Source organism: Aegilops tauschii, chromosome 3, assembly GCF_002575655.3.
Source record: "Aegilops tauschii subsp. strangulata cultivar AL8/78 chromosome 3, Aet v6.0, whole genome shotgun sequence".
In the NCBI taxonomy this organism is placed as follows: domain Eukaryota; kingdom Viridiplantae; phylum Streptophyta; class Magnoliopsida; order Poales; family Poaceae; genus Aegilops; species Aegilops tauschii.
Window position 1 is genome coordinate 425,957,698 of NC_053037.3, and position 10,734 is coordinate 425,968,431.

Below are 10,734 nucleotides of genomic sequence, written 5' to 3' on the forward strand. Positions count from 1 at the left end.
ATTATTTTTTCCTTATTATTTTTTCCACTGGGTTTAAAGGAGTTTTAGCAACATATCTGCACTATTCTCCTCATATTTTTCCCACATGGTTTTTGGAGGAGACATTCAAGATTATTCAAAGAATTTGTCAAGAATTTGTGAAGATGATGGAAACACCAAAGAAGAGGCTTTGTACAAGGGGGAGTGTTAAGAATAGAATAGTTGCTTATTAATTAAGCTAATTAGGATTAAGTTAACTGTTAGGTAGGTTGCTTGGTTCTCAAGCAACCATGTACTTCCTTGGCTCTCAAGGCAACTATGTAATTCCTTGGCTCTTAAATAACTATGTATTTATTTAACCGCCAAGCACCATATGTACTTCCGTCTGGGTATAAATATCCCACTTCTATCATCAATAAAGACTGATAGATCATCTTTCATTCAAACTCTCTCGTTCTTTATTTTCTACTTTAAACAGCCATATTGAGCTGCCCCGTATTCCATAAGGCAATAATAACTCGGTAGTTTGGATTTGGAGACACAGACTGAAACACCAGCTCGGTAGTAGATGGCCGTGGCGCAGTACCCGGCGCAGGTGTACATCTTGGTCTCGAACTCATAGAAGGTGAGCACCCCGTCTTTGTTGAGATCGAACCTACGCATCATGGGTCATGGCGCGGCACTCGCCGACGTCCCGGCTGGCGCCCAGCAGGCTCAGCGCCCGGCGTGATGCACCCTTTCCCCTCCACCTCGTACACCCCGAACGCGTCCCTCAGACCCCTGCGCCTCTGGTCCTCCTCGGCCACCAGCAGCTTCAGGAACTCCTCCTCGCTGAGCAGCCCGTCGCCGTCCGCGTCCACGGACGCCACCAGCGCCGCGGCGTCTTCGGCCGATATGCCGTCGCCGTGCGTGGCCTGCACGCACTTGGCCACCGAGATCTTGCCGTCGCTGTCGCGGTCCAAGGATGAGAAGGCGCGGGCGATCCGAGGAAACCATGGTCAGTTAACTGGTGGTGGACTGGTACGTGGACGGCTCGATGCTTGTGTGGGCGACAGTAGCTGAGATGTTGCGATGAGAAGCGAGTGTGCACGCACCATATATGTAGGCCTACGTGTGCACGGCACAGTTGGAGGCCCCACTGAATTCGTCGAAACCAACGCAGTCAAAAGAAGTTCAGTGCGCCAAAATTGACACGCGGTTCTCAAAGAAACCATGGTATATATTCCGTCAAAGAAGTTCACTCATTTATTTATTCTGGTCCAAAATTTAACTCGCTCTTGGTGTCATCGTAGAAATGCAGCACTAGCTACGTGCTACTAATTGGCTAGTTCCTGAACTTCCATTCCCAGTTTGCTCGCCCATACCAAGATTCTCAATCAACTATATATACCAACAGAGAAGAGCTCGTTCTCAACCAGCAGCAAACCAGCTCCGATCTGACGACCATCATCAAGCACCGAAAGACAAGCCCACGTGCACCCAACCTTTCCAGCCGAGTGAGTGAGCATGGCTACAACAGGTAAGTTGAGGCGTGTGTTTGATGGTGACGGGCTGCTTGATGGGGAGGAGTTCCTGAGGCTGGTGCGTGAGACGGAGTCCGGCCAGGAGGAAGAGGGAGACAGGTGCAAGGAGGCGTTCGGGATGTACAAGATGGAAGGGAGGGGCTGCATCACCCCACACAGCCTCGAGCTGATGATGAGCAGGCTGGGGCTGCACCTGAACGTTGACGAGTGCCAGGCCATGATCCGCCGGTTCGACCTCAACGGCGACGGGGTGCTCACCATTGACGAGTTCAAAACCATGATGATGATGATGGCATGAGGTTATTATGCCCACACATCCAAGCGTAAGAGCAGGATTAAATAAACCAAATAATTCAGTCAAACTATTTTAATAGCCAATAGTGTCAAAAAACGTTGTTATATTATGAGACGCAGGAAGTACTAGCTAGCTGCTTAAAAAGTGGACCGCCACCTCCAGTCATTGGGACTGGTGTCGCTGATGCACTGTGCATGAACCGGGGTTATTACATGTGTATGCAGTATTCCACTACGTAGAAAACACGCTAGTTGGAACATTTTTTCTTCAGAAAATTGGTTGTATTACTCACGTAGAGAATCGCATTGTCTAACGACCTCATCAGGCCAGAATTTCTATCATTAGCTTCCAGTAAATGGCTTACAAAGATTTTGCCTGTCTAGCTTTTACTGCCGTGCATGTATGCATGTGCGCGTGCTGAGTTCATTCACATTTCGGTAGACCTGCAAAGAGATTAAGCGTCCCACTGCGTGTTGCCAAAGAGGGTATAGCTCCTTGGCGGACGCAACTTCGCGACCCCACTGCTCTCGGCTGAGATTGAGGATTGGGTGAAATGGTGTTTCACCGTTGGATGTACGGGACACCATGGCTTGGAATGCTTTCCTACCGATTGAGGTTCATTTTTTTATGCTTTTTTTCCTATGAGGATCCACACGCTGACACTTGACTTGCGTGAGCGGTTTCACCACAACGCCGTGTATAGCCACTTATAGTTGATGTTTTTTCTTTAAAAAAAGGCGCTTGCCCAGCCTTAAACTGAGACCCTTACGATTCCAACAAGTCTGCCAAATGACAACAGCAAGCAGTAGGAAAGAAATAGCTGTAAAACATGAAGAAAAGGGATACATGCCCGAAGGCGGATACATAGAGGCGCAACGCTAGTAAAGGCGGATGGTGACTGTGATAGCTCTCCAGGTAGCTAAGGGCGACATGGAGAAGGCATGCCGGTGATGTCCCTATGTCGAGCGTCGAAGCTTAGTGCATCTTGCCCGCACCCCTTTAACGAGCTCCTGCACGAGTCCTTTGTCCTATCGTTTTGCCAGTAACTTCCATAACTGCAAGAAAGACACCATTTTGTATAATAGATCAGTCGGATGTCTGATAAATACTCCCTCTATCAATGCTTTGTTTCTCGTGGTCCAAAGTGACCAAGCAATAGCCCGAAATCCTAGCCATGTAATCCTCCTATCCCTCCCGGTAGTGCATGATGCAAGCCGGTAGAAATCTGAGAACCCGCTCGGGTTCCAAGAGGAGCCCGTTACCGAGCGTAGGACACTCCACATAAATCGAGCCATGATGCATCGAAATAAAATGTGATCCTGGTCTTCGCACTCCCCGCACCAGATGCAGTTGCCGTCGCCCGAGCCATGTCTTTTTTGCACCTGATCCCCACTCGTTATTCTATTGTGGGCGGCTGCCATAAAAAGATCTTGATTTTGGCCAGATGCGAAATTTGAGAAATTTGAGGTTGACTATTTCAACGGGGTGGATCCCAATTCACAGTTTATCATGTGAGCAGCCTGAAGCTGAGATTCCGGGTCACCACCCGTGATAAACGCCTCACTCTTCGCAAAGTTTATCTTTAATCCCGACATCTCTCACTCCGAGTTCTTGACTATCTCTCGCAAATCAAGATCTTGATCCCCACATCCAGCCAAATCCTGATCCCCACATCAAGAGAAATTTAAGGTTGACTATCTCTCGCTTCGAGTTCTTGATGAAGATTAGCGTGTCATCCGCGTATTGGAGATACGGAAACCCCTGGGAATAATGCGAGATGCCACCCCGGATATGTGACCTACCCCCTTGGCATGGTAAAGAATGGAAGCAAGGGCGTCCACTAAGATATTGAATAGTAGCGGGGAGATCGCGTCACCCTGCCTCACGCCTCGTTTATTCTTGAAATATGGACCTATTTCTCCATTTATATTTACCGCCATCTGACCACCTTGGACCAATTGCCGCATCAAGCTAATCCATAATGGATCAAAACCCTTCGCTCTAAGCACCTCTTCTAAAAAGTCCCATCTCACCCTATCGCATGCCTTTTCAAATTCAATCTTAAGGATAAACACCTCTTCTTTGGTTGTCTTTATCTCGTGGAGGACCTCATGAAGCACCGCAATTCCATCGAATATGCTTCTCCCACGTAAAAAGGCCGTTTGATTCCGGTCAATAATTTTGTTAGCTACCGGAGCCAGGCGAGTCGCAAAGCCCTTCGCGATTAGACGAAAACTCATATTAATAAGGTTATTAATTGGGCGGTACTGTTGAATATTGTCCGCACCCTGGACCTTTGGCAGAAGCGCCACCACCCCATAATTGAGACGCTTCACGTCAATCTTTCCAAGAGTAAAATCCTGGACCAAGTTAACTAGCCACAATGGATAGTAACATAGAGTAGTAACATGCCCATGTTACTACTCTATGTTACTACCTCTATAGTGGGGAGTAACATATGTGTGGTAACATGCAACACTTTATTTATTAGGCTATAGATTCATCTTGCCTTGATATGTGTGATGTTACTCATACTAGTAGTAACTGGCTATGTTACCACGTGCCTCTTTTTTTTCATTTATTGCTTGTCACATCATCTATTTTATCTAGATATGTGTGATGTTACTGCTTATGTTACTCTCATTATGGGTAGTCTTAAAGAATTATGGACCCACCAAATTCCAGAATTTTTTATAAAAAGCCACTGCGAATCCGTGTAGCCCGGGTGCCGTGTCAACCTTCATGGCCTTGAGGTTAGAAGTTATTTCCGTGAACAAGAAAGGGTGGACCAGGTCCTGATTGTCCTACGTGGACACCATCCCTTCGGATTCCCACATGTTGGGACGCGTGGCGGCTGCGCCACCAGAAATGGATGCCAGGATCCTTCTTGAACGTTAAAAAATAGACCGCCGAGTCGAATATTAGGAGTATTTAACAAAGCGAATCAATCTGTAGTTGGATGGTTAGAGGGACTGTGGTATCCCTAGCCATCAGGGTTCAAATCCTGATGCTTGCATTTATTCCTGTATTTATTTCAGGATTTTCGGCGATGCGCATTCAGTGGGAGGAGACGTTTCCGTCGACGATGAGGCGCCTGCAGTGACTTCGTAAATCTCAAGATGATATGCCGGCTCTGTCTTTCGGAGGTGCTCATAGGGATAGGGTGTGCGTGTGTGCGTTCATCGGGGTGAGTGTATGCGCGTGTATATGAGCGCTTGTGTCTGTACTGATGTTAAAAAAAAGTATTTAACAAAAAATACAACAATTCAACCGCCCTTGAAGAAAAACTACCACTTTACGAAATTTTACTAAAAACTACCACTACGCCTATTTTTTTGCTGCAAAAGCTAGCAACTCTGACAACTGCCCGCTTAGGCTCTTTAAACTTGTTTATGATAGGTTGAGCCCACTCGCAAGCGCTGACGTGGCAGAGTAGTCGCTAGATTGATCGTTATGTTTTTTTTATAGAAGATTGATCATTATGTTGATTGTTATGGCACATGGAAAAATTCGCGACAAAAAGCATCAGTAGTAACCTCTATATAGTGTTTTTTTCCCACCAATAATACCAAGATTGTTTTCCTTGGCCAAACTAACAGAAGGTCTAGTTTATTTCAACAAAAATGTTTCAATTTTTTGACTTTTTTCTGTAATTACCTTTTTTTTTGGAATATAGGGTGTATGTACAGCTGCGAACCAAACAGTTTGGTCGATGTCACAAGCCCTAACTCGTCTCCATTGAATCAAAGACACCATCTTTCAGCACAATCTAAAGAAAGAATTACCGTGATTTCATAAGAGAAAAAGGTGTACATCCTTTAAGTCATTTGCTCGAGAAAAGGAGACTAAATACATGGAGCTAAATTTTGTAGTGTATGTGAGCGCCTCATTACAAACATCTGGGAAATCCCAAGTATGTAGGGACGAGTGAGTCCATCTGACACGAAAATCCAACTCGGTGCTCAGGCTCATCTGCTCCCGAGCTATAGTAAATTAAAAAAAACTAGAAAAATTGAAAAAAAAACTGATTTTTTTTACGGAAGATGTTCATGTGCGTGATGTCCGTGCAAAATTTCATCTCGTTTGGACATCTGAGGAGCTCGTGGCGAAAAAGAGAAAATCGATCCAAACAGTGCATGAACAGTAACCTTACTCATAGAGCTGAAATTCGTATTTTTTGTCGTGCGCTCCTCGAATGACCAAACTCCACCAAATTTTGCACGAAAATCACGCACATGAACATCTTGCTTTCATTTTTCTGGGGGATTTTTAGTTTTTTTCTATTTTTAATGATTTTTTGATTTTGCCCGGGCTCATCTGAGTCCGGGAGCAGAACGTTGCTCTCCATCTGACAAGTGTAATTCTCACTTAAATAGACTTTATATAGAGCTATTGATGGATGACCCACCGATATATACATGCAAATATTATTTTTTGCGGTAAATGCATGCAAAAATTGTGCACCCATATAAGCAGGCTAAGGGCATCTTCAACGCTGACCCGCAGACCGCCCACATACGTCTGAACCACGTTGTTCGGATATCGGAAGCCATCCAATACGGGTCTGTATCGGTCCGCATGGTGGTTCGGACGCGTTTTCTCCCACAAACTAAAGACAAACATACGGGGCTTTGAGGGAGTCCGGACCGCTTCCATGCCTGCTTCTGACCACCCTGGCCCACCAAACCCCCTTCTCCCTCACCCGCGCGCGTTCCCGCCCAGCGTCAGGTGCCCGCATTCATGCCGTTGTAGAGTGCGCCGCTACACATTGAAGACAGCTCAGGGCGGACGCGGCCTCGCACTGCTTCCGCCATTGAAGCAGCGCCGGCCAAGAGCGCCGCGTGCTGCACGCCCGCCGTAGACTAGTGTAGTGTATTTGTGCTTTTTAGTTAAAATATGGGAAAAGAGTATGATCACCTGGCGGATGGCGGATCCCACAGTAAACGTCCACCGCCTCCCCTATGCGCCACGTGCCCATGTGAGTCTGCAACATAGCTCTTATTTTCTTATCTCCAATGAACATAGCCCATCCACATCTCCTTCCCCAATCTCTTCTCCTACCTCCAGTGCATCAAACCAAATGGCGTTGCTCCGCCACCCGCGCCTTTCCTCTTCTCCTCCCTCCTCCTTTCTCTCTTTTCTCTGTGAGGCACGCTACCGCTGGAGCACCGTCGTCACCGTCTTGGAGGAGCACCGGCATGGACAGGCATGGATGATGCTTCCTCAAGGTCAGCTGCAAACGCCTGTACCGCACACACCAACAGTTCCTGCAACAACAATGATGTTGCAATGGCGGCTTGACGCGGTGAAGTTTTTTGCAATATGGTATTTGTTGAATAAAATTGCAACAAGGAGTTTGTTGCAAAAATACAGTGAAGAAGTTAGAGATGCTACTGTAAATTTTGCAACAAGGGTCTTTTTGCAAAAATACAAAGAAGTGGCTGGAGATATTGCAAGTTTTGTAACTCACACTAGTAGAAAAAGGCCCATTTGTCCTAGCCCATAAGGCCCATTTGTCCCGGTTCCGGAACCGGGACTAAAGGGTCGGTACTAAAGCCGAATACCTTTAGTCCTGGTTCTTCTACGAACCAGGACAGATGGGGCTCCACATGGCCGCTGCGGCTTGCCCAGGCAGGAGGGCCTTTTGTCCCGGTTGGTAGCACCAACCGGGACTAAAAGGCATCCACGCGTCAGCAGTTCAGGGGTTGGGGTTTTTGTGTTTTTTTTGAAGGGGGAGGGGGGTTTGGGGGTTTTGTAGGGTTAATTTAGGGGTTTCATATATTGTGTTAGCTAGCTAATAGAGAGAAGTGTCCTCTCTTATCTCCGTGCTTGGTCGACGCTACCTACTATACGTATAGAGAGGACTCGACACGCTAGCTAGTAAGCAAATGAAGGAAACCATTAAGTACACAAGATCATCATGAACATATACAAAGATAAGTGATCGACCACTCTTTCTCCGAGAGATTTGTCGAACAACAAGTTTTCGTATATCTATCCGACACTACTAGCTACATATATACAATATAAGATCTCTTACAATCCCTAACATCTGATGTCAAGTTCCACATGGTATTCTCCGTATTTATCTATGACGTGGTCAAGAAAGAATCCCGCCAATTCCTCTATAATTACTTTTATGCGATCTTGTGGTAGGAGTTCATCTCGCAGCTGCCAAAGCTAATTTGAAGAGGGGGGTCAATACATATATATGAATGAAACTCAACACAAATGATGGTAATAAAATAAAATTGTGAATATTATTGCTTACGCACTTCATAATCTTCTTTAGAGTAGCCCCGCTTAGAGGTCATCGCGTTGTAGATGTACTCGCAAATGTAGTATTCACAAAAATTATTCTCGCCATCCTGCCACAACCACTTTAAGAGAAATAGAGGTCAATCAAACTGATAATCAAGCATTATAAATGGTATTGATGAAACTAGCTAGAATCAATGGGAGATGCGCGGAACTAGCCAGTAGTACTTACTTTCGGGTGTGTAAATCACAGCTCCCCCGGCAGTCTCGGAGCTTCTGCAGTGAACACTTTCCAAACCCTGCGAGACAAAGAAAATAATTACTTGATATCAGGAAATGAATAAAGTTGCCGATATGGTGCGATAATGATCAATTTGAACTTACTTCTGGAGCATTTCAGTCATGGCCGCATACTCCTTGGGATCTTTTCGTCTTGAGTCTAAGACGGTTACTAGTCCCTGCTCAAGCTTAATCTCTAGGAGAATAAAATGGAAGCTGCATATGCATGCATAACTCATCAATTACATTACTATCTTTGTTTTGATTTTGAAACAACGATTAATCTCTAGGAGAATAAAGGGAAACCGAATATGCACAAGACAGTAACACTCACTTGAAGTTGTAAGGAAAGAATATTTTATCTTTGTTCTGATTTTGAAGCAACGATTTTAGCAAGTTCGCCTCGGCTTCTTTGGCATCAAATTTAACCGTCCATTCATCTATGAGATTTGTGTTAATGAACCCAATATCATAGATTTGTGCTTTTCTGCATTCGACGATCTTCAATCTGCATAATATAGTGAGGATAATTATATATACATGCAATGAAAGGGCTGAGCTATATAGAGAGACTCAATTACAAAAGTAGTACTTACAGACAGTAGCAAGTGACGATTATTTTATCGAGGGCCTTTTGATTGAAAAACTGGAAGAACTCCTCAAATGGAACATGCAACAGATCAATTCCAACGAAGTCGTGCTCCTCTTTAACTCTCAGCGTCAAAATATCCTTCCCAGACTTGCAGGTGTCCATGTACCACTTATGGAATCTTCGCATCATTGTTGTTAGAGGAGGATGACCAGGTTTGACAAGAGGCTTCCCGTACCAGTATTTGTGTTCGTCCACCTCCATTGATTCAAAATGTGCATCGTCGGGCAGGTAATCACCAGGATTGGTACCGGGCAGCATCCCCGGCAGATTTACGATGATACCGCTAGAAACCTTCAGTGGGGGGCACGATTGGTTCGCCTGTTCGCCGAGCTGGGGATTTTTTTCCCACTTCTTCGTTCTTGTAATCTTTTGTCACTTGAAGTAGTTCCCGACCGGCGTGCTTCTTGCACTGCCTTTTTAAGAGCACGGACATGGTTGTCATCCGACGGAGGCGGTGGTGGTCATTTCAGGGCATCCAAAGTGCGCTGAATTTTCACCTTATCTATCTTCTCCTCCGGAGGTGGATGTTTCTTAGCTCTTTGCGTTTCAAAGAAGTCCTTCACTTGGGATTTAACGATCTTCGTGTTTTCCTCCTCGGTCATATCGTATGGTAACCTCTCTAGAGGCTTGAGAGATGGACCGAATCTGTATTGCCTCCCGCCTCTGGCTATACTGCTAGACGCTGGAGCAGCAGGAGCCGCGACAGCTGTCTTCTTTTGTTGCTTACGGGGCGGAGAAGGAGGCGGAGTGCTACGACGCGCCGGAGCAGCCGGAGCAGCGGCGGCTGTCCTCCGCCGTTGCTGACGAGGTGGAGGAGGAGGCGGGCTGCTCTGACGCACCGGAGCAAGCGGAGAAGGAGGCAGAGTGCCGCCATCCGCTGGAGTAGCCGGAGAAGGAGGCGGAGTGCCCTGATCACTTGCCGGAGGAGGAGGCCGAGGAGGAGGCGGAGTGCCCTGACTCGCCGGAGAAGGAGGAGGAGGCAGAGGCATCCATTTCGGAAGGTTGATGAGCTCCTTCCGCCATAGACATGGAGTCTTCAGAGCAAGACCCAGCTGAGTCTCCCCTTCACCGGTAGGGTGGTCAAGCTCGAGCTCCTCAAATCCCTCCGTTATTTCATCGACCATCACAACTGCATAACCTTGTGGAATCGGAAGGCAGTGAAAAGTTGCGTCGGGTTCAGGAGGTGCAACACAGCCGACATCCGCCTTGACTTTGAGGTGCCCCCATTGCGCCATAAGGTGGCAATCTTGAGCCTCCGTTATAGCATCCACGGGGTAGCTAGGAGCCATGAAGTCAGGCTGCTGAAGGAGCTCGGTGGAAGCCATGCTGCTTCTCCGCTGAGATGGCGGGGTAGCTTCTGGGGTAGCTCTGGCAGGTCGCTGGCTGCGAACTAGTGCTTGTTGTTCCTCTAGCCCCCGTACCCTTGCATTCAGCTTCTGCAGTTCGGTCTGCTCCACTTTCCTATTCCTCTCCCATTTTTTGTAACCGTCTGCATCGGGAAACCCAAGCTTCCACGAAACGGAGCCTGTCGTGCCTCGTGTACGTCCAGGGTGCTCAGGATTCCCGAGGGCCTGTGTGAGCTTGTCGTTCTCTCCATCGGGAATGAACATCCCTTGCTGTGCTGCGGCGATATACTGCTAAAGCTTCTTGACGGGTATTTCAAGTTGCTCGTCCGTCCAAACGCATTTCCCTGTTTCAGGGTGGTCCAACGTTCCCCCAACCCCGAAGAACCAAGTCCTTGAACGGTC

The 10,734-nt window shown here is 46.9% G+C and overlaps 1 protein-coding gene and 1 pseudogene across 1 annotated transcript; one reads left to right on the forward strand and one right to left on the reverse strand.

Moving 5' to 3' along the window:
* Nucleotides 1–434: 434 nt before the first annotated feature.
* Nucleotides 435–965, reverse strand: LOC109742045 (probable calcium-binding protein CML31; annotated as a pseudogene).
* A 520-nt stretch (nucleotides 966–1,485) lies between these two features.
* LOC109742046 (putative calcium-binding protein CML23) lies at nucleotides 1,486–1,800 on the forward strand. The gene has a single exon (XM_020301130.1). The coding sequence runs from the start codon at nucleotides 1,486–1,488 to the stop codon at nucleotides 1,798–1,800; it is 315 nt and encodes a 104-aa protein (XP_020156719.1).
* The last annotated feature ends 8,934 nt before the right edge of the window (nucleotides 1,801–10,734 follow it).

Coding starts and splice junctions, on each gene's coding strand:
- LOC109742046 (XM_020301130.1), top strand. CDS start 1,486: ATGGCTACAACAGGTAAGTTGAGGCGTGTGTTTGATGGTGACGGGCTG.